General features: G+C 37.9%; 1 protein-coding gene across 2 annotated transcripts in view; it reads left to right on the top strand.

Annotated features, from left to right (window-relative positions):
- The window catches only part of onecut2 (one cut homeobox 2), a 48882-nt gene extending 31376 nt beyond the window's left edge, over nt 1–17506 (top strand). The window contains exon 2 of one of the 2 annotated variants that reach the window (XM_085166101.1): nt 3945–17506. In XM_085166101.1, the coding sequence (XP_085022227.1) occupies nt 3945–4234 (290 nt within the window). In that variant the 3' untranslated portion in view covers nt 4235–17506. Of the gene's footprint in view, nt 1–823; nt 2935–3944 lie in introns of those variants that run through there. The other variant, XM_085166102.1, reaches the window with a different exon arrangement.
- The last annotated feature ends 7547 nt before the right edge of the window (nt 17507–25053 follow it).

Raw genomic sequence — 25053 nt, 5'->3', positions numbered from 1 at the left:
CAACAGTTACAGGGATTATGTGCTGAGCAGGGGTCACATATTCCTGATAAAAAGCTGACTCTAACCATTTCATATCGCTTAAGATTTCTTTTTTTGCATCTTTTCAGCCTTTCAGTAGAACTGAAGCTGTGCATGCTTTCAAATTCACACACAGAATATGAAATAATATTTCTCAAAGTCAAGAACATTGTTTCACGCCTATTAAAGCCAGTGTAAAGCCAGGGGTACCCTCCCCCCAAAAAGAAAAACAGGTGTAGCAGAAAAATATACATTAAAAAAAGCTGATAAACTACAGCAGCAGTATTAGAAACAGGTAGCAATGAAAGCTGTTAATAAGAAGTATGAAGAGTGGTGTACCTCCCTCAGTCTGTTAGCTCACAGTTAAATATTTTATCACAAAGATCATCCAGTAAATAGTCGTGTCCAAAGTCCAACATTTGCCTCTAGTTTAAACTTCGAATTAACAAACCTGTGGCAGATTTTAAGCCCTCTAATTACCTTCATATTAATAACCAACAAACGTTAAAATATAAAAGGAGTCCTAAGAAAATATAGGAAATAAATGCACTGTTAAAAAATAGTTAAATAATTAGGAATATATATGAAACAGGTTAAAAGGCTCAACATGCAGAGCAGGTACAGAATAAAGTCATTAGTTGTGATTTAAAATATAATTATTGATATTTGTTGTACATATCTCTTCTCTACAGTCATGATGATTCTGAGATGACTCTCTGACTCTCCCCTTTCTATCTCTGAGGATGAATATATTTTGTCAATGCTGGTTTTTTGTTTTTTTGGTAACAGCTGCCTTCATTTTCAGAGATCAACAGTGCCACCTGTCAGTGATAAACTGTAACTACAACCACAAGACTCCTGACAGCGAGAACAAAGGACCCTACATGATTAACAGCACAGACACAAAGACATTCACACTTATCTCCAGACGCCTTTTTGAAAGGCACCTCCTGAAATTCAACTCAAAGGGGGAACATATTTCAGAGTTAAGGCAGTTTTTCCTAGAAAAGTCAAAAAAGTGTTTCCAAAAAATACCAGAACCTGTATAAATGCCCCGCAACGAGGTTTTAGCCAGCAAAAATCACCAATTCCTTTCTTAGTCAGATTCTTTAATTGGTGTTTCTTTTACTCATGTACAATATTTCAGGGTCATGAATGGTCAGAACCAACAGAAAAATGTCTCTCAGACCAAGTAAAAAAAAACAAAGTTGTCGTTATGGTACAAGGACTGATTGCGTTTACAGGACTAGGCACTCCTTAAAGGCCGGTTCTGAGCTTAAAAGGTAATATTTGGGGGAACGGTGCATTTTTAAATCCATCTGTTCCTGTAATGAGACAGGGAAACAAATAAAGGTGCTGTCCTTAATTAATTTAATCTGTTGTCAGGTCGCTAAACGCCGAGATACAAAGCTGGGGGAGGGATGTCGCTCTGTGTGTGTGTTTACAGAGAGGATAGTTTCCCCTTACATAATAGTTTTGTTACTGAATTGAGTCCTTAACCTGATTCGTATTGATCAGCTCTGACTCGTGCATACTTAATTCAGGGAGGTAAGCAAATCAAACACACAGACCTCCTCCTCCTCTGCCCTCTCTGGCTGCTATACAGCAGCAGACACATTTCAGGTGTTAATCAGTGACAGGAAAACTACTGTTACTTCATGCTGGAAAACGGTGATCCCTCGGCACTCTGATCTAGTCAGAGAGGGTCAATGCAAGTATGGGGCTAAAATGCAGCTTTACACCAAGATAAAGCAGACAGCTCCAGCCCAAAATAATCCAAATCTTTGATTCAGGCGGAGGTCGTACACGTAGAGGCAGTCAGCGAAAACAAACACTTACAGGTAAGGAGCAGGCATCAGGTTAAAAACAAATAGCTTTAAAGGTCATACACGAATAAAAAAAAAACAACAAAACCAGAAAATCACAAAGAGCTGCTGAACTGCAACGAGAACAAAAAAGTGGCAAGAAAGTCGAGCAAACAGGAGGAGAAAGACTGGAGAGCTGTGTATATGTATTAGAAGGGCTGATTTGCTAATTGGGGACAGGTGTGGTAGACTTAGCACAGGTCAGTCTACCTTCAACTTGCTGGAAAAACATCACATAGAAGCTTGTTTCTTCCACTGAAAATAACATTTTTTGGCAACCAGAAGTCACCATTTGGGGTTATTGTCTCAAAAGTTCAACTTAATAACTCAAAATTTCAAGTTATTTTCTTGATTTTGAGTTAATTTTTGAGTTATTACATTAGAGTTACTCAAAAGTAATAACTCAACTGTTTGTTTTTTCAGTGGCAAACTCTACTGACTCCTTTAAAAAGCAGCTGGAGAGAGTTTTATACAAACAGGCTTTTAATTAATTTGAACTTGTATGTCTGATCTTATTGTAAAGCACTTTGTGATTTTTATCTGTGAAATGTGCTATATAAATAAATTTTACTTACTTACTTACTTACTAGAAACAAGTTTATGCAATGACAATCAGATAGTGCTTCCTTTTGAATTATGGAAAGAATTATGGAAAATAAATGTCTGCTTTCCTCTCATTAAGGATGCTCCAGTGTATCTTCTGCTAAAGGAAGTAAAAAAGAAAGCACTGGAGTAACTTTCCTTACTATTTAGAGAATCCTACTAGCTGTTACTGTGACTGTAAGAAGATATTGCCAGGCCACTTCACTAAGTTAGGATCCTTAAAGTTTAAAGCAGACGTGAGAATAAGAATGAGTGACTTCAAATATTAAAGGTCACGTTTTGAGCATTACATGGTGTGCTTTAGGCAGGCAGATGCAAAACTAACGTTTTTTTTTTCTTTTTGGAAAAAGGTGCACAGAAAAAACAAGTACACCATCTTAACATAATCAGAGGTTGGAAGAAACACTCACAGCAAGGTGGCAAGTAAAGCAAACACAGTACACAGTCCTGATGGTTTTAAACAAAATCACACATAAGAGTATATCTGTCATAATTCAACAGATGAGAATTCAAAGTTCTGGTTTTCACTTTAAGGTAACCTGATTAAATCCACCATTTGCATCTTGCCTGACTGACTGCAGGGTACTGAGAGGAAACCTGCTGCTGTGTGCACATATTAACCTTTCAAATAGGTGTTGATGGCGTTTTACTGTTGTCTATAATATCCTTGTGTATTTTTTGCTATTAAACTTATTAAATGAGGACTGTAACAACACAAAAAGAGATGAAGAGACGTCAGACATTGTAGTTTCATCTGGTTTTTACTAAAACTAATATATATTATGTAAATATTTGTAATAAGTGTTTCCCTGATGTTTTTTTATGTGCAGATGTTGATTCCTGCTCTCCTTCAGCCTATAGAAACCACTCCTGTAGGAACTTATTAGTGTTGTTAGTTTAGTCAGGATGTGTGAATGACCAACGTCCTTCTCCTGCTCTAAATAGTGTAGGATGCTACACCCAGCCCTGTGCTGCAGTGCCTTTTTGAGTCTATCCACACAAACCTTCTGACATGGATTTACCTTCCGTCTATCTTTATGATTTACTGGACCTTCACTTTACACAAATAAAGCTTGATTGCCAGATTTTACCACAGTCTATACAACCAAATCCATCAGGAAATGAACCAAGTAGGCTAGAGGTTAAAGCACACTTAGATACCAAACGATCATGCAACTCCTGTGTTTTCTAATCAGTGAAACATCATAGCATGAGCCATGTAAGTAAAGTTCAGCCCGGTGGCACAATGGAAAACATGGCGAGACAGAAGGTACACAGATCAGATCAACACAGGAACATGAGCGTCTGTAAACAAGACCTTCTGTTTGTGTTTCGTGTGAGGGACACTGCAAGATCCCCCTCCAATATTTAACTGTTGTTCAAATACAAACAATAACACTTTTCTATTTTTCCCCTCTTATTTTTTCTTTCCCCCACCCTCTCACACTTGCTTTGCAGCGTGCAAGAGGAAGGAGCAGGACACGTCGAAGGACCGCAACAATACGCCAAAGAAGTCGCGGCTGGTCTTTACCGACTTGCAGCGGCGCACCCTGCTGGCCATCTTCAAGGAGAACAAGCGGCCGTCCAAAGAGATGCAGCTCACTATCTCGCAGCAGCTGGGCCTCGAACTCACCACCGTCAGCAACTTCTTCATGAACGCCCGCCGCCGGAGCCTGGACAAATGGACAGATGACGGAGCCAGCCCTGGCGGCCAATCTTCAGCGTCAAGCACTTGTACCAAAGCGTGATAATAGAGAGCGAGGAGGGGAATGGGGAGTCGGGGAGGGGGTGGGAGTTTTGGGGAGGGATGGAGGGCGCGGGTTGAGGTTTCGTCCAGTTGAAGCGTGGAGGAAAACCAAACTTTTTACTTTTTTTGTTTGTCTGGTTTTGTTTTGGGTTTTTTTTGCTTTTGTCAAGAGTGACAAACTGAGAGAGGGGCTGCTCACTGCCACGACTTGTTTTAGCCAAACCGCCTTTTGCAAATTCATCATACATCCATTAAGAAGCTGAAGGGTAAATTAATCTTTAGAACATTCAAACCTCACTGACGTTCACTGCTGATGTCTCCTTTTGGACAATAAGCTGACACGCTAGCCCAAATACCAAAGACGAGAAGACGATGCGTGTTTTCTATTATGCAATATAAGCTAGAAACCAACCAAACAGGAATGCAAGGAAAGCTTTAAGACCACAGAATGTGATAGAAGCTCGGGGATAAGCAAGAGTTGTGTGGAAATTTTGTGGTATTTCTAATCTCAAATGTCCAAAGCTGACACATCAGTTCACGAAAGAATCCTAATTTAGAAGCTGGGTTTCAGAAACTGCACAATCAAAGTTTGTTATTTATCTTGAAAACAGAAGGTAGTTTTTTTTCTTCACAGGATATCTGGACAGTTTTATTCAAAATAACATTAATAGTTACTCCAGCTCAGTATTCTGCTGATAAAAATGTATCAGTTTATCTGATATACAACAGCATTTTCAGGAGAAAAAAAAGTCTAAAAAATTTACAATAAAAAACCTCACAATTTCAGCTGTAGGTTATGACTTCAATCTTTAAAAAAGTTTAGAGTTTTTCCTCATTCATTTCAGGATTTCTTATTTGTTATAAAATTCTTGATGTTCTTTTCTTCCTTAAACATTTTGAGGGTTTTTTTTTTTTTTTTTTTTGGTAAATTTCCTGTAAATTTCACACTAAAAATCTAGTTAATTTAGCCTTTTTTCTTGTAAATTTCCAAATCGTACCCCTCAAAATTTAGATTCAGCCTTTAATAGCTCAAAGAGTCTTTTATGTATTATTCAGGAAGATGTTTTGGCTGTGCAGTCTCTGTTTTTATCACAACTGAGGAGTTGATTTCTAACATGTTCTATACAAATTTTAATGTGAAAATAGAAAGCCGATCTCTTAAATGCATGCGATCAAGGTAGACTTCTATTTTGACTGAAAATAACCAACTCTTGTTTATAAAATGACACAATTTCCATAGCTTTTTGGATAAAACATGTAAAGATTTGGCTCTTTAAAGGGGAAAGTGAGGATTTTCTTTTCTTTTTAAGTTAGAAAATGGCAAAATATGCAAGCACAAACACACACACATATACACACACAAACACACACACACACACACACACACAAATACTCACCAAGGCACATGCAACTTCTTCATAATTTGAGCTACAACCTTTCTCAGCATATTTAGTGTTTGATGGAGTATTAGTGTATAATATATGAATATATATGATGTACGTGAGCACAATCTTGAAGCACATTTTCTTTGCAATAGAACCGGGGCTCTCTGCCAAGCCGAGTGGTCGTCACATCTTAGAAAACTCAGGATGCCATTTTTTTTAAACAGTGGCTGAAATCTATTCAGCGTCTGTTGTCACATAATGTACTGTACGAATGTACAAACAAACATGCAGACAAACAAACAGATTTCAGACACACACACAACTTTAAAGAGTCATTTCCCAATCACTTCCCTGAATTCACAGCCAAACCAAAGCTAAGCTCCAGTTTACCCTTGCTTCACCCACCCATCACTTCTGTTACCATAAACTCATCCATTAGGGCAGCACACTCCACAAAGCATCTTAGCATTAATACCACCTTGGTTTGCAAAGAAAAAGGAGGTTTTCAAACCAATGAAAGTCAGACTAGAGCTGAAATTTATAACCATGTGACCAAAATCTGTGATCCTCAAGGTGGTGAACTAAAAGTAGGATGGGGATTTGAAGGTCAAATGATAATTTTAGCCTGGATTTACAACTCTCTGGCTGGTCATTATTTAGATGGAACTCAAATCTGTTCAGATTTATCAAGTGATATGGCAAGTCGTCTTACTAGGCACTGGAAACCCCCCAAGCAGCACTTGTTTTTCCAAAATGGTTTTGTTCACCATAGTTCAATATTATTAACATTAAATCTAAGACAATAAAAAATGTCAAGAAGTTCTGGGCTTTAAATTAGTCAGCCACAAGAACCCTGCAAACATCTTGGCATTAAATAAGCATCGGCCAGCCGCTTTTTCTCACCATCTAGTTGCATCTATTCTGTTGCACTAGAGTTAATTTCTTATTGAACAAACACTAAGCAGATGACATTTAGGTTTATAATCTTGACATTATCCACAGTTTAGATCGGAAAGATGCCACAAAAATGCTCCTACATTGGTTTCTTTAGACCCTTAAGTCAAAATTTGTGAAAAAAAGTATTAAGTAGTAAACTATTGAGAAAACAAGGCTACGTTATGTTGAGAGTGATTTCTACGGCTCTTTTTTAGTCAACCACAACAAATATTGAAACCAAACCTTTAACTTTTTTAAGAATAAAGAATGTTCTAGATTGAAAATCTTTTGGTATAAATCCAGTTTTAAGCCAAGATGCTTTTTGGAAAGCTTTGATCTGCCCTCACTGCTACCACAGGTAAGCAAACCAAAACCTCCCACTGCATCAACACATCCGCAGAACCAGTTAACCATCTGAGCCCAAGAAGGACAAACTGTCTAGGCGAATCAGGGCCTTTGTAATAGTTAAAGAGGACAATCTAAAGACGATGCCTGGTTAGTCTGTCTCTTCCAGAGGGTCAGTGGGTTGTAAAAGAGCATTTGCTGCAAACAAATGATCTCTGATAAATGTGTACATCAAATTGTGCTGATTTATTAAGATAAAGCAAAAGCCAGTTGCTTAAAAGTTTGAGGACAACACTCAAAAATGTAGTTTGTTTGCAGCGTAGGAAAGTTGGATGCTTGGTAAAGGGGATGGACAGTCAACAGACAGATGGGCTGTGACACAAAAACTAGACTCTTCTGCCCATATTTTTGACTGTCTTTGTGTCCAAGCATCCATAGCTACCAAATCCTCCAATACCCATTGATTTGAAGGTTTTACTGTCACACTTTACAGCCTTTACACATGATGTAAATACTAACAAACCCACAAAACCTCAAGCACCATCACCTCCAACTCAGTTTTGGCAGCCTTTACCATTTGCAGTCGCTTCATCAATCATCTTTCACTCAAGCTATCAAACCAAAAAAAGAAAGGAAACCAAACCAAAGGAAACACGCCAGTCAGCAGCCCCTGCTCCTTAGAAACCCCAGGCGGAGTCTTGGCCTGGTTAGAGGCAAGCCAAAGGCTTTAAGAACGATTTAACATTTAAAAAAAAAAAAAAAAAAGGACACTTAAGACTTTTTCTATTTATTGACAAATCGAAACCAAAGAAAACTTTTTTTCTGCACCTAACTGTTCCAACAAATGGGAAAAACTGATGATGGAAGAGAATTATTACCAAAAAAAAGAAAAAAACAAAAAGAAAAAAAGAGTGGCGCCAACAACGTCGAGGATGGAGGACAACGATGACAAGGGAAGATATGAGGAAGGATGACACCACGAGAATGGAGAAGTAGCTTTGTTCTGCCTGATATTAAGTCAGGCAATCTTTAAGGGGAAGCAAGTTGGGGACTGAAAAAGGGTAAAACCACATGGGAAGGAGGGAAGGAACGAACGGAGGACACCGTTGACCATTTTCTTCCCTTCGATCCACCCAAAAAAAAGGCAGAACATTAATGTGTTTCTCACGGTTGAAGAGTGTCTTTAACGTGTGCCTATGCAGTTTTTCAAAGTAAAAAAAAGGTTAAAAGAACAACAGAAACCTCATCAGCTAACAAACCAAAGATTCACCGTTAACTCCAGTAGCAGTTCTCCCCCCCTGCCCCCCCCCAAAAAGGGAAAATACCCATTTTTGTTAACCAGCATGAACATACCTGCAGCATATGTACTGTTGACAGTGGTGAGTTGTTGTTTTTTATTATTATTGTTGATCACCTGTTATACATTAAACATTAAAGGTTAGCTTAAAGGCTAATTCAACTTGTTCATTGGTTGACTTTAAAGCAAGTAGTATTACCTTCAGTCTAATTTTATTAAAACCAACAAATTCAGTCAACGTGTTTCATTCAAAGAACTCACTTTGATTATGAGTTAGCTAGCTGGCTTATACACTATTCTGGATTCTTATATTGGCTGATCTAGCTTGTATTTTAAAACAATTTGGATTTTCAGCAATCATTTAGCTGTATTAAAACCAACAACCTTAGCCAACATTTTTCTTTTGAAAACTTTACTTGGATTGCAAGCTATCGAGCTGGCTTATCAGATCGTTTTTAAGCTGTTCTGGAAGTTAGCATAAAGGCCATCCCAAAGCCTTGTTTATCATTTGATTTTAAAACTAGTAGCATTTCCTTTATGCAGTTAGCCAACAAACTTACCCAACATGTCTCTTTCACATAACCCAGTTTGATTGTAAGCTAGCTAGCTAGCTACTTCTAAGCTTTTAAGGTCATGAGCTTGCAAATAGCTAATTTTATTTTCCTGTGGATCATTTACCCCAAACTTACAGCTTTTATTTTTATTGGTTGTTCCTTCAGCATGGCATCAATGTAGCCATCATTACCTGCAAACTTTACCACCAGACCACACCACACATAAAAACAATCTTCTGCTGCACACCGAGGGAGATATACTGGAGTATTTGGAAAATTCAAAAGCTTCTCCCTTTTACTTTTCACACAGGTCAATGTCTACCTCCAACTCCAATAGGACAACATATTTGAATTTGGTGAATTAGCATTAAGAAACAACATCAGCTAGTTGTTATGCTTGCACCCAGTTTAAATATTCTAGCTAGTTGCTGTTGTCTAGCACACTTCCTGCTATGGAAAGAATGACAGCGGTAGTGCTATTTGAACTGTACAGTGCATACCAAAGATTTTTTGCTGTACTAACAGTAGCACACTGTCACTTTTCAATCAGTTTATTTTATGCCAAGTCTAACTTTGTGCTTTTCAACCCAAACCCAGCTAAATATCTGTTAAAGAAGAAAAAGCTGCATGCTGTTAAAGATGAGATTTGGACCACTTACAAACCTGTACAATAATCTATTCTATCATACAGTATATAACTATAATTACTGTAACCCTTAAGTGAATTTCAGCTGACGGACTAAAGCACGGCTGGCTAGGGTTAAAAAGTTTTTAAAGTTGGATAGAAGGTTTCTGTAAAAAATTGTAGCCCAACTTGCCATGCTGTAGGAGAAACCTAAAAATCCCCTTTCTGTAGCAAAGAAAGCTCATGTTAGCTTGTTTCTTGGGGGGAAGAACTATGCTGCTGCTCCGTGAATACAACAACAATAAATAAAACCAAACCAAAAAAGACCAAGTTGACATCTGCTGAGAGAAACTGCTAAAATATCGGTCAAATAGCTTTATCCTTAGTTTTCTCTCTGTCTTTCTGTATGTAAAGCTTCTAGTCCAAAGAAATCCTCCACCCACCTGGCTGTCCCGTCCTGCTAACAGCGCCCAAGGAGGGGGCGTGACTTACAGTTCAGGGGGTGGTGGCCATTTTCCATTCCTAGTTGCAGTTCGTCTGGATTTAATACAGGCTAAACCTGCCAAACTAACAAAAGATAAATGAAAATGAAATAGGAAGGGTATGAAACCAAAAACAGTCCCAAAGAGGTTTTCATTGCTTGTTTTTAAGTACTTAAAAATTATTTGCCAAATTTACTACTACTGTATTCCTTCTTAGAGTTTTTTTTTTTGTATGTTTTTGCAATATGCGATTTTTTTATTTAATGTAATTTATATTTTTAATTGTGAATTAATTTAAGCGAACACATTTTTGTTGCCAAATCTCCCTCTTAACCCTTTTACCCTTGATGATTAGCTTTGCCAAAGTTTACACTGTATTTTTCTTTTCCTTTCTGTTCGATGCTGTATTTATTTATGAGGTGTTTTAGAACACGCTAGTTTTGTACTTATTAATAATTTTATGTTATTTAATTAGATGTAATTGTTTTTTGATGAATATTTATGAGTATTTAAGAATGTTAGGTGCATCAAAGATGCAGTGCATTTGCCAGGCCTGTTAATTTATTCTTAGCTAGCTTTACTTTAAAGCAAATGAGATGTTGTGTTATGAATGTTTAGACTTAATGACAGAACAATGTAGAAATGTCAGATTAGACTTGCGTACTTCTGAATGTGAACACTTGCTCTCACTCTTTAGCTAATTTATTTTTTGTTTGTTTGTTTGTTTTGTTTTTGTCCTGGTAATTATTTTTTAATTTTTTGTAATGAAAACAATCTCTTTATGACAAATATTAGCCTACCGAATGATGAGCACTGCATCTGTTTTCCTTTTCTTCCCTGTGATTTTTGTGCTTAATTTTGTTAATTTGTTTGCATCCTGCTGACCACTGTTGAACAAGCAATGAATTTGAGACTGATGTTCTAGTGACACTTGATCAGGTGAAGTGAAGGGCCACATGTTGATATGAACTGACTCGCCAAAGATAACTGGAGTCCTTGAGAGGCCAATAAACTGTGTGTGTTTACATCCACGCAGCTCACACCCTGGTAAAGCTCGTATTCGTATAACCACATGTACACTTCTTCAAAAGCATATTTGAAGTTGAATAGTGACTTTTTTAAGGTATATTTGTCACATTTTTAATTCAGCAAAACAAAAATAATTTATAAGAAATGGACTAAATAAAGAAAAAATTTAATTTACTTTTACAGCTGTAGGACATAATGTCAGATGTTTACCAGATATTTGTTTTATAGGGCACCTGTATATTGTATATAAAACATGGGTGTAACCACATTTTAAAGCCTCACTTTTTGGTTGTTACCATCTTGGTTTTATGAAGCAAAACATCACATGTGAAAAGTAGGTCAGAGAAAGTAAAAGCATACTCTACTTTATTGTCTCTTTTGCTTTAAATGTGACCATAATTTATAAAAAAGTAACATTGTTATATCTTTAGGAAGACTTAAACTAAGACCATAAACTTATCAGAAAGGTTTGGGGCTTTTTTTTTTTACCATGGTTGCAAATACTGTGATAAATGGGGTCCTTTTCTTATGGACGTAAATGTAAATCTTGACTTCTTTTTGCAACCGGAGCAGCCAACCTCTGCTCACTATTATAAAGAAAGTATGTTTAAGACAGTTATACACTGGCTTCACTTTCCAGGCTAAGATCAAAGGTTACATCCATCTTTTATACACAGTATATAAGTATTTTGCTGTCAAAAATTGATTTTTTTTTCTCAAGAAATCAAACCATATTCTCAAGCATGTCCTCTACAAACTTAAACCGTGTCCTTGCCCAGGCACTATAACCAGGATGTGAAATAACTGCTGTTATCAGGTTTTCAATGTGTATGACTGCGTGAATGCCAACACACCAACTTGTTTCGCTTATTACAAAGGAAAAATGAGGAGTCCCTTAAAGCTAGCTGCTTCCAAGACTGACTTTGTCTGTTGTGTGTAAAAAGAAAAAAAACCTTTCTATTTCAATAGTGAGAACCAGAGAGGCTACCTCACTGACTTTCCATTTGTCCTTTTAATCGTGTTGATGAAACCAAAGAAACCAAAGATTTGTTTCCTCTTCGGTACGGTCTGCGCTCAGCTCCATGCTTTTGTACTTTCTGTTCTGTTTAATAATCCCACAGATTCTACATTTTCTTGTCTCTCTTATTCTTACTTTCTCTTTCTCACATTTACATGTTTCTCTTTTAGCTCCACTTGGCCTCTTATCCTCAAAAAGTGCAAAGAAGGTGAAAAGGCAGACTTTGTGTAGGCTCAGGCTGTATGCAGAATATCAGGGCTTTATCAGTTGTAGGGGTATTAATGTTCAAATGACTTCAACTAAGTTATTTGAACATTTCATGCGATGAGCTTCGGAGTTTAGATTCCAAATTCAGAAATACACTCAACTGAAGATCAAAAACAGCCCCATGATTTAATGTAAAAATAACTAGCATCTGTTATAAATATTTTACAGCTGAATGTAGTTGGTAAATTAACTGCTGGTAAATAAAAGGGCCTCAATATCACTTAAACTATGAGTAATGTCTTAAAAAAATGTAAAAATTCAATGTAATGTGATATTATAAAAAAGTCTGATTTTGTACAGTTCCTCTACTCATATTCTGGTTAATTGGCCTAAAAATAAGGAAAAAATAATAAACAAAGCTAAAACGTAACTGATAGTGTTTGTCTTTTCTAATTAATCTACTGCAACATTAATATTAAGAGTCACTGAGCTAAAATTGGACTTTGCTAAGGCCCGTTTCAACTAAACTTGACTGTATGACATATGAAGTAAGGCCTTTACTTTGAGACACAAAAGTAAAAATTACCAAAAATTATACAAGAAAAAAACAAAAAAAAAATAGTCCTTTAAACAAGTCCCAACACCTTGTGTATGAGATGTTTTCTGTTCAGACACCCACGTCTTGTTTATTCATCATCAGTACTGTGTTTGAGCAGGAAGAAGCCAAATGAACTACTTCCAGGATGTGTCAAAATGACTCAATCATGTCCATTATGATGGTGATAAAAGCCAGTTAGACTAATTTTACTTAAACAAAAAAATACTTGGTAATTAGCATTGAAAACTAGGCTGAGTTGGAACTTGTGATCGCCCTACATTTGTAGTCTTAATGGGACCTTTTATATTTATCGCAGCAAAAATTTCTGGCACAACTTCACCTACTTCCAAGCTGCATGGAGAGGATGAAAGAATTCACAATGCAGGAACTCCAGCAACACTTGAGGGAAGATGAACAACTTTAATAATTGACCGACGCGTTTCGGCTTGTGGCCTTCATCAGGGTCATAGTAAAACATTGTAGAATAATGCTTAAATATTTTTTTAGTATTTAAATAGTATTTAAGCAATTTTCTACAATGTTTTACTATGACCCTGATGAAGGCCACAAGCCAAGCGCGTCGGTCAATTATTAAAGTTGTTCATCTTCCCTCAAGTGTTGCTGGAGTTCCTGCATTGTGAACCTTTTATATTTATACCAGATGTTGTGCACCAACCAGTATTAACATCCCTAAAAACACAGCCCAAGCATAGCTAAAAAATCCCCCTGCAGCTTCAGCTGACACTAAAAACACAGCACCTATCTTGCTTATGACAACCCATGTGTCTGCTGTATGTCACCAAAATTGAAAACCAACTTGCCAAAGAGGTTGCAATAATATTTTGATGTTACTTCAATGCAAATCTTTACTCTAAAATACAAAGTAATTAAGTACAAGTCATTTGTGAGCTTTTGGCCTGCTCTGTGGGTCTTACTGTATCCACTAGACAATAAATAAAAAAATAATCAAACAAACACATATGGGAGATAGATGATACCCCATGAACCTTAAACTGATCATACTGGCCTGGTTGCAAAAGCAAAGCATACCAAAGTCATGCAGAAGATTGAAGGACAAGAGATCTAAAAGTCACAGTCAGTCAGCTTCTCTTTTTAATTTTAAAATAAAGCAGCTTTTTTCCCTCATAAAGCAAGAGCAATATTCAAGTAACATCAAATATCGACACATTAAACTGTCCCATTTTTCTTCCCTTCTCACAAGCATTGGGTTAAAAATCAGTTGGGGAAGCCAAATGGCAGCGGACTAAACTTTTACAAAATGTATTTTTTCTTCTATTCTGAGTTCACTGACACTTTGCTTTTCCAAACTAGGATGCTTTGAAAACAAAGAGAGCGCTTTTGTTGCAAAGTATGAGATAACTTTGGATGAGTGCCTTTCTTGAACCAAAGCAAAGTCTAGATCTGTTGATGTGCTTTAAATGTCCTGTTCCCATGAAATAAGAAAAACCTCAGTGTGGATGCCACCACTGAGTGTCTTCACTGCTCTGTGGTGCTTTGCAGTGTAATGAAAGTGAAGAAATACATTAAATACCAAAGGTTTCCTCTTCTACGTACTATTCCCTTCCTTTTCTTTGTCTTTTCCCAGCTGGGCTTTCACAGGATGATCTGGTTGATGTTGTGGCTGTATTTACTGACTGAAAGATGTTAATGTCATATTTGCTAGAATTAACAGAGACATTAATGAACAGCTTGACCTCTTGTCCTTTTGTAAATGTGGAAAGCCAAAGAGACATAAAAACTTTTCCTTGTTTTTGTTAAAAGAAAAAACAAAATACTTAATGCTATAATCATCTACTGTCAGTTTAATGCATACTGGAACAGGATGACCAATCAGATTGTATTTTGTTTATTACAAGCAATACTCTAAAAGGCAAGAAACCTGTCTTCACAATTAATGCATGTTGGTCCAACCAGGAACCAACACAAAGATAATAAATAGATTTTGACCCTCCATAGATATGGAAAGCCACAAAAATAAAACTCTTATGTTTTACAAACAATATAAGATTGCTTTATGAGTTCCAGACTTTGCAAATCAGTACAAATATTTGTGTAGATCACAAGAAGGCAAATCCCATTTTTGCGAGGATTTTGCTCGTACAGTAAAAGAATGAACAGTTTTTCCATAATGTGGTAGAACAAAAAGCCCATGTATTCTGTTACAATGTTAAAAATGTAATTTTTTAAAACAGATAAAATCTTATTAGATATTTCTATTATTATGCTACAAAGCAGTTTCTTAGATACCACAAAATTCATCATTTTCATTGTGGCTTTATTCAGCGTCTAATGTACAAAAATTAATGTCATGATTAATCACTGCTTGCTTCAAGTTTACTTACCAACTTATCATGACTGATGATTCCAATTGTCAAAATTTGACAGTGATGAATGAAATGTTCGGCATCTTGGCCAAAGACATAAACAATTTGCATTTTTGGTCTTTGCTTTTCTTTCTCAGTTTAATGTAATATGCTAACAAACTCATTTTCTCAGTTTTTCCAGTTACTTCATGACATCCTTGAAATAAATTAATTTTTTTTAACTTCTTGGCTTTCTATGTGTACAGAAAGTCAAAAATAGATGTTTTATAATACAGAAATAAATGTTAATTTCAAGTGACCTGGAATTTTCACAGGGAAATATGGAATATCTGTGTGCACTGAAGCCAACGAGACATAAAATTTTAAGTAAATAAAGTGATGAGAAAAGAAAGATTTTCAGTACAACAAAAAATATTTCACAATTGTTGCATTAGTTTTATTATTTGTGAAAATAACTCCGGTGTGTAAATCTGATGGAATTTTATAGTCATTTCGCGCAGCAAAAGCTGTGCAGATTTTCTAATGTTGACTCCATTTTTGGTTTCAATTGTAGATCTTGTTCTTGAAATGAAAATTTTGCAATCTTGAGCAAGACAGAAACCACAATACTCAACCAGATCTGGTGGAAAATTAGCTCTTTGTTTTCCTCTTTTCTGTTTCTTCTTCTTCTTCTTTTTTCTCAAATGGTCGCAAAGCTTTAAAAATAAAACTAAACATGAAGACAAACTTATGAGCGTTGTGCGCAGACCGTGCTCTCTTTACCAAACTGTTGCAGATATACCTCATAGACACTAGTGTTAGGATGATGTTATTATAGCGTATGTCATAAATTATTCACTTGCTCTTCTTTCTTTTTTGGTAACTGTGACTTTAAAATGAAAAAAATGTGGGGAAAAAGCTTTATACATTTTTAATTTGTGATTTATTTTTTTGTGATAGCTAAAAAGGTGCGCTAAAACCAAAAATTAAAAATGCTTGTCTTCTTCTATGCTCTCTTTCTTGTTGATGTATTGCTGTTCTCCGTCTATCCCATCTACCAAGGATTGAAGGACACATCATTTTAAATCTTATTTTTTGGTTCTTTTAAAGGGGTTTTTGTCCCCTCGTATGGATATTTTTGGGATTGGGAACATTGTTGGAATGATGTCACAATCTACATGTTTCAGCCCAGAATAATAACGGCTGCTTTCATGTACTTCTTTTACATTTTTAGTTTTGGTTTCTTTCCTTACCAGTGCCGTAATGCTAGCATCACATTACATAACCCATACAGCAGTCCTATAGCCCAGATTTTATGCATGAGTATAATTAGCTAGCCATGTAATGCATTGTGAGTCTTATTATTAACCATCTTCTTGTTGTCATCTTCTTGATTCATTTTCATGACTATATGCTGTACACACAGACTCTTGTGTTGCATCTCGCATTGGCACACCTTTGACCTCCTGATGTTTAACCTGATAACTTGTTTCCATTTGGAGTATTGAAGCATCGGCACCCACAGTGAGAAGGGATTATCAGGGTACTGATAGTTTAAAGGAAAATTTATCATATAATTTAGAAGCTGGCCCTTCCTGTGATGGTTAAAGTAAAGTGATGCCTTTGACGTAGAAACGGTTTTGACTGAAATCAAACAATAATCAAAGTAGTATTCTGTTTTTGTTTTGTTTTTTGCTTGGTTTGAATATTGCTGGGCGTGAACTTGAAACTACTAAGCAGCAAAGCTTTAAGAAATTGTTCATGTATCTCGTGCTCTGACCATTTATAAGAGGGATGTTTAGGAGAAACCCAAGATTTAATTCATTTTTAAAGGCTATTTATGAAGAACAAGAGCCAAAGAACAAATGGACAGTTGATCAAATTTGAGTTATTTCAGTATCCAAAGGAAAAGAACATTCTAAGTGATGAGAATCTTGATACAAATGGCCCCACATAACTCAATAACTAAAATGAAAATTAAACAAAAGTTACTTCAGTGTTTCAGTGAGGAAAAAGAAACCTTAATCTCACTTAAGGCTAATGTTTTGTGAATGTGGTCAAAGTGTTACTCTAACTTAGAGAAACTAGTCAGAAAATGGCATCTGTCACCTGAAAATTAACAGTCTGACTTTGGAAAACCTTTTCTTTTTTTCTCTTTTTTTTGTCCCTGTTGAGTATATTTTTGCTTTGTTTCATTCGTCTGTTGATTAAGTGTATGATGTAAATTAATATCCTAAATCCTGAATGTTATTTTTGTGCTATAAACCCCAGAGTTAAGTTTAAAATTCCTAAGAATCAGAACTTTACAAGTCCGCTAAGTTATTAATTTTCTAATAACGTATGTGTACGAAACATTAACCTGCACAAGTGAAATAATGAAACCAATGACATAAAATTTGTATATGTGCATTTAGCTGCATTTCTTTTGTGCATATAGAAATCCAGTCAGAACCTATGGTTTTAACATCAGCAGCATCAACAAAATGGGGTCAAAGGTTAAAGAGGCAGACTCATGAAGTCAGTACGTGGATAAAATCACAACCTGTCCATGTTTTTAGTTACCACGGAGAATAATTAATGTAGCTTCCTTTCAAAAATACATTTTTCCATGCTTATGCGCCAAAACATCCCCCTGAACAATATTTTAATCCTTTTTTTTTGCTTCTTAACCTTTTTTTTTACTTATTTAATTTAATTTTAATTTTAAATTTTATTTTCTTTATTTTTCATTTTTATTTTGTCATATTTGTCATACTGTAATTAAAAATCAAATGAGGCATTTTTATTTTTGACATTTGGTCGGAACAGAAAAAGTGAAGTGACTGCAAACTTGTGGTGTGGAATAAAAATGATGATCAAACATGAAGAAGATATTTGGAGAATAATTGTTGTTCCACTCTATGTATAAAAGAAGAAAAAAATCAATAAAGAAATCACAATGGTCTTATCCATGTACAACTGATTCTTCTGTTATTTTCTTTATAATAAAAAGTACAATGATGGGAAACTGCAGATTCATATACTCAGTTTACTTTTCAGGGTTTAAACGTTTATAGAAAGTTTGACAATATATAATGAGGTGGTGTGTTTTAAATATAAACCAGGTAACAAATGTGGTCACTGTAATGTCACCCTTTGGTTTTGGTCTTTAAGGTTTAAAGTTACCATTTTGGTTTTTGTTTTAGGCTGAAAATGACCATAAATAATCAGTTAATATTAACTATCGCAGTTAGTAAGAATTTGCTAATGTAAGTACCCAAGTATTTACACCCATGAACTATATATCACCCGAAGAAACATACTTGCTAATTACTGCTAGCCAGTGTTGGGAAGGTTAAATGTATTCCACTACAGATTACAGAATACATGCCCCAAAATATATTTTGTAACATGTTACGTTACTCAGTGAGAGTAACGTATTCTGAATATTTTGGATTACTTAATATATCATACTTTTTAGCTTTTTACAACTACATGAATGTACTACTGCTGTGTGATTTATTACTATTACTGAAAGTTACTTGTCATACCAATACAAACTAGATTTTTAAATCTTAATATAAAATGAGTAACAGTAGGGTGGAAATTAGGTAAGGCTGCACTTTTTGCAGCGATCTCGTACAGAAAACTATTCCGTGTGTACACAGTGTACAGTTGAGTCTTAATAGCTTACTTACAACTGGGCTCGTCAGGCACTCTTCTTGGCTGCAGTGGTTATTATTATATTTACATGCTTCCAGCTCCCGTTTCTGCTCGGTGACAGCTCGTACTTTTCCACCCTCCTTTTTCTCCCTCCTCGCGCTCACAGACACATAACGGGTATGGCAGTCCATTCTCCCTGTAGCACGGACTACACTGCCCATGAGGCTAAATTCTTTAGGGCGATGCCTGTAACACTCTGCCTGTTGCCTTCATATTAAATAATTTTCTGAATAATAATTTTAAAAAACATTTCTTCATGTCATTATGCGGGCCACGAGATTGAGACACAGGCATTAGAGCCTCTTAATGCGTGTTTTGTTTGGGTTTCCACCGGCGTGGAATGACCAAAAATAGAGAGGGCATAGCCGAACATATGAAACAGGAAAATACCGCCGTGTAATTTATTTCAACAAAGTAACTGTATTCTAAATACCACCTTTTTAAACAGTAACTGTAACGGAATACAGTTACTCATATTTTGTATTTTAAATACGTAACACCGGTACATGTATTCCGTTATTCCCCAACACTGCTGCTAGCAGACTAATGAAATATTAGAATTTCACCTACCAACACTGAATCCAATTTCTTGGATGGTCAGTATAACACAGCGGGCCATGTTATTTGCCAGCTGCATTAAAAGTGCTCCAACAGCACAAACTGAAGAGAGGAAGGAAACTACCTACAGAGACCAAAGGTGTTTTATTTTTTTACAATAAAACTTATTTAAACTTTATTTTTTTTACAGCAGGCTCCAAAGGTTTTCATTTAAAGATGGGCATTTTAAAATGGGAGTCTGTGGAGACTAACTGAAACATTAGAGATAGTTTTGGTTGCCACTTGATTTGGAGAAGTCATATTGTTTAGGAGTTCAAATCACCCAACTTGTGTGGGACCAGAAGACACCTTAATCTTCTGCATTCAGCAGAGATGTAGCGGTCTGGGTGAGCAGCAGAAGGTTTTCAGATACCAAAGTGTGCTGAAAGAAACTTGAATCTGGGAATGCTTTAACTAGAAGATAAAGTGGGGTTTGTTTTAGGGTGCAGCTACCATTGGATTGTCAAGTCAAAACCAAACAAGTGTGCAGTGACTTTAGTTTCTCAGTCAAAATTGAAATCAAAAATCAAAATGTGATTGAAGTGCAGGCTTTCAGCTTTGATTAATGGGTTTCAACAAAGTAGTAATTGGAGTCCTTTTTAGAGGTTTGAATGTGACCAGTGGTCAGGTGAGTCCTGTTCCCTGACAGATTAAGCAAATAAATAATCTGGAGTTTAAGTGTCGAACTTTATTTGGTAACTGCTCACTGAAACTCTCAAAATGAGGTCCAAAGAGCTGCTTGTGAAAGTGAAGAAGGCCATCATTAGCTTTACTTTGGTTCAAAGAAAAAAATCTTTTGGAGTGGCCAAACCAACAATCTAGTTATTTCCTATGAAGAAGAAACGCACTGACCAGCTCAGCGACACCATACAAGCTGTAAGACCAAAAAAAGACAACTAAGTGTGCGATGACTGAATTATTTCCGTGGGAAAATAACATCACAACAATCTAACAAAGTCAAGAGCGCTCTCAAGGGCTCAAGATCTTCACAAATGTAAATACAGAAGGTTTACAGGAAACTGCAAACCACAGCTTACCTCCTAAGTAGAGAGAGCTGCACAGTTCAGGGGAAAACAATTCTTTGGACAGATGAAATCAAGATTAACTTTTCCCAAAAAGTTAATCTTGATGGGAAGAGACAGAAAAAAGGTTAGAGTACAACATCTGTCAGACATGGTGGAGGTAGCATTACGTGGGCATAAAGGTCTGCCAGCGGATCCGGATCTAGTGTTTACTGATGTTGTGATTGCTGATGGAAGTAGCAGGACATGAACTGTGAAGAGTTCAGGGCAATGGTCTTTTCTCAGGATTCAGGGAAAGCTCCAAAACTGATTGGACAGAGCATCACAGTTCAAAGGCAACCCAAGAGGTTCTCAAGGCAAAGAAATGGGATGTTCAATGTCCAAAACAGTCAGTCACCTGACGGAACAGCTTTTCTTTTATTAAATATAAAAACTGAATCCATGAAGACCCGCAAACAAGCATAGACCGAAGGTAGCTGCAGTAAAGTCCTGGCAAAGCATCTTTAATATGATCTTTTTCCTCAGTTTCCTTACAGACGTGTTTAAAGTTTCATCTTGTCCCGCATTTTCTTTTGTTAGATTGGTCCCCTCTACCTCTCACCTTGCCTCTTTTCTTTTTAACCACTCCACGACCCCATCTATTTCTTTCTTTCTGTGTCTGTAATGACTCTACCGCCTCTTCCGTCTGATTCTACATCTCTTCTCTCTTCATTCTTTTCTTCTCAGTGTCACTCTGCTCTGTTTTCTCTCACTGTAATCATTCCAGCATCCATCTCCTCTCATCAATCCACCTCGTCACTTCTCCCCTTTAACCCCTCCTCCCGCTCTCTTAATCACTCCGTCCCAAACCTCCTGCTCGCCTTCCTACCTCTGTTGCCAGGGAAACAGTGGCCCATTGTGTAGCTGTTAATCTGGTGACATTGTCTTTCTATTACCTGTGGGTCAGATGCCTGATAAGGAGAACAAAGCGTGGGAAACCGAAGAGCGACTCACTGGAAACTGCTGTACAATGAACAGCTTGATTTTAAGATTTCTGTCTCACTGCTTTGTGCTAAATTCACATTAACAGTCCAGCAGATTCCTGCGTGGTGCTGGTTTCCACTCTGAAGTACGAGGACTTTGTGCTGCAGGCTGCGTGGTAGAAGGGTGTTTGCTGGACTAGGCTGACATTGCTAATGCCAATGGACAGGAGCCAATACACCTCCACAATGAGTGTAAACAGGCAGCATGCAGGAGAAAGGGAATCAAATAGCCTGTAAACTATGCTGAGCTCGGTGCAGCCCGGCTGATATCGACCACCACGCCGTTCCCAAACAACGTCACCTGACCCGGCTTTGCCATTTTGGTTCTGCTTTAAAATGAGAGCACAGAAAATAATTCATCAGCAGACTCAGGCACGTCTTTATATACAGAAGCTGATCTGAATAGTCGGACCTGCACAGAAAAGCGGGAATTAAGACTGTAGTGTTTAATTATTAATAACAACCTCAAGTGACCACAAGAAGAACTGCAGTTTTTAGGTGTTTGCTCCTTGATTATCACTTGATTCTGATTCTGTCATTCAGTGAAGAAATGTATACAAGGCGAGCTCTTTATTCCTCTGAGAAACTGTGCAGAATTTACTAAATTTTCTTTCTATTTCCTTTGTTTTTTATTCTCCGCTTCCCCAGTTCTCTCTCTGGTTTCCTCTTATGCTCGCTTTCTCTTCAACCTTCCATCTTTCTCCTCCTCTCCTTTCGCCCTTCATTCTTTTACCTCTATCCTCTCCCAATTTTATTTCTCTAATTTCATTTTACCTCATACCTCGCTCCGTCCTTCTCTCTCTTGCTCTGCAGAAATCAATGGTCGTTCTCCACAATAGGAGGTCACGGGGTTCCGGGCGCTGGCGTCCTGGCTTTTCAATTACTAGCAGCCTGCAGTCACCACAGCGCGTGCACACACACACAAATACACACACCTACACCTTTAGTACTGAGCCGCTCCTCCACCCCACCGTTGCAAAATTAAGTGCAAAGATTTTGAGATGAAAGGACAATTTGGATGTTGAAATGACAGAAACCATCAGAGACAGATAGAGATGGAATAAATCAAAGTCAGATTGTTGAAGGAAATAAAGAAGAAAAATCTGAAGAATGGAGTGTCAGTGATCCATGATGAATGTTTGCATTGCGTGTCCTCTCGTGGATGTCAGTCACTTGTGATATGAAATCAACACCTTCCAGTGCTGAATGATGCAGAAATACTGAATTATTGTTAATTCTATTCTGGACAACAGCATTGGATGAAAGCAAGGATAGGACTAGTGATACCAATCAGCAGTACATCTACTCAGGTACTTTATTAAAGTACCATTTTAATGTACTTGTCTCATAGTATCAGAAGCAACACTCAGAGACCGATCACCATTTTCAGGAGCTGGAGCCAGTATTTTAAGCCAGTAAGTGAAACCAGGCAAGTCTGTTTTCAGAAGCAGGATGAGGAATTTATGAATGCCAGAGAGGAGCAGACAGATTAGTGTGAAGTGGTGGGGATGTTTAATGCCATTAATGCTTCAGTGTGCAGTTTAGAGTCCTTACTTGGTTTTCCTTTTACAGTTTGCTGAGAGGAGTCAGGCCGAGGAGTGGTGGAGAGGCAGTTTTGCCCAGAGATGTTTGCAGGTGAGGGGGGGGGGGGGTTACTGTTTTCAAGATTTTCAAGGAGGCAAATTAAAAAAGCAACATCAAAAACTGACAGAATCAAACCTCACTAAACCTGCTTAACACCACAAGGGCAACAATGATTTGTGCTCTGAGCTTTAAGCTAGTGCTCAAATACAGCGGGGTGATTGGTGGAATGAATGCAGGTAGAACCAAGCAGGGCTCCACCTAAAGACCACCGAAAGTATGAAAAGCCTGTCCTGAGAAAAGACAATGCTGTAACATTTCTGTAAAACTTCTGATCAAATATTCTGACTTCATGTGGCCTGCCTGCACCGCCTCATTTAAAACAAATCCTGAAAATGCTCCCACTAATGTGGGTGCCGATGAGGGGGCGGAAAACTTCTGTTTCGTTATGTTCAAATCTCCAACCTGTAGAAATGCGAGCTGGTTTTCAAAAGACATGAAGGCAGCGAGTGTTTCAAGTAAGTAGCCTTCCTAAACTATGGGCCATATTTAGTGGGAGGAGATTTTAACGATGCTCTGAGTAGTTTTTGACATTTTTACAGTGTAAGTAATGAGAAGTACACATCTGAGGAAAAATACAAAATTGATTAAATGGGTTCAGTTTCCAGTCTTGGTAGCCGGGAATCAGTCCGCCAGGGCCTCCGCTCCTGGCCGCCGCCCGGCACACAATGCACCCGACCCCTACGGCGCCTCCTGCGGGTGGTGGGCCTGCGGGAGGATGGGCCCGTGTACCCTTTTCGGGCTGCCCATTGTCACCGACCGATACCGGTCGATCTACGTCCCTACCCTCACCTATGGCCACGAGCTGTGGGTGAGGGTGACCGAAAGAACGAGCGCCGGAAATGAGCTTCCTCCGAAGGGTGGCTGGCCTCTCCCTTAGAGATAGGGTTAGAAGTTCAGCCAGAGGGGCTCAGAATAGAGCCGCTGCTCCTCCACATCGAAAGGAGCCAGCTGAGGTGGTTTGGGCGTCTGACAAGGATGCCTCTTGGGTGAGGTGTTCCGGGCATGTCCCACCGGGAGGAGGCCCCGGGACAGACCCAGGACACGCTGGAGAGATTATATCTCTCGGCTGGCTGGGAACGCCTTGGTGTTCCCCCAGATAAACTAGAGGAGGTGGCTGGGGAGAGGGAGGTCTGGGCTTCTCTGCTTAGGCTGCTGCCCCCGCGACCCGGCCCCGGAAAAAGCGGAAAAAGATGGATAGATGGATGGATGGATGAATGGATGGATGGGTTCAGTTTCCACAGTTGATTTGAGTTTAACTTGTTTTAGTTTGCGTGTTTTTTAAAAAATATATTATTATTCTATGGTAGCTGCTTTTTCTTTTGTCAGGATAAAGATTTAATTTAATTTAATTAAGTTCAGAATGGATACGACAATCCAAACAGGATCAGAGTCTCAGTAAACATCTGCACCAAACCTCCTGACACTTGTTTAGCTGACAAGTTTGACAAAACTGAGACAATTAAGAAAAGAGAAAAGGAAAAAAGAAAAATCAAAGAAAAAGCTAGCGAGGGGTGGAGCACAAGGAGAGAAGGTAACTGAAATAAATAAAAACAGATGCAGGAAAGGAGAGGAATGAAGGAGACAGAACAGGACAGGACGGATTATTTGGACAGTGGACAAGAGAGGAAGACAGGAAGAAAAAAAATAGGAGCTAAATGAGGAGTAAATTAAAAGAAGAAGTGGAGATAAACTAGAACAAGGAGAAAAAGAAAACATGGGATGAAGAAGGGTGAGGAAAAAGGGGAGAGTGAAGAAAATGAAATGAAAGATAGTTGCTGGCTCAGATGCAGGGAGGGGGGGTGGTCGCTCAGCCGGCCGTCCTCAGGGGTTATTGGGTCGTGGACAGCCAATCTCTCTCAGCTTAATCAACAGCAGCAGAGGTGATTGCAACACCGCAGGGGACTGCTGGGAAAAACGAAGGAAGGAGGCGGAGGGAGACGAGATAGGAATGAACGGTGCAGGAGAGGAAGGGGGGAGGCACAGCGAAGATGAGGAAAAGATTGGAAAAGCACGGAGAACTAGGGGGAGAGGGG

This window comes from Neolamprologus multifasciatus, chromosome 7, assembly GCF_963576455.1.
Source record: "Neolamprologus multifasciatus chromosome 7, fNeoMul1.2, whole genome shotgun sequence".
Classification (NCBI taxonomy): domain Eukaryota; kingdom Metazoa; phylum Chordata; class Actinopteri; order Cichliformes; family Cichlidae; genus Neolamprologus; species Neolamprologus multifasciatus.
Note: the sequence above shows the minus strand (reverse complement) of the source record. Positions and strands in the feature narration are given on the sequence as shown.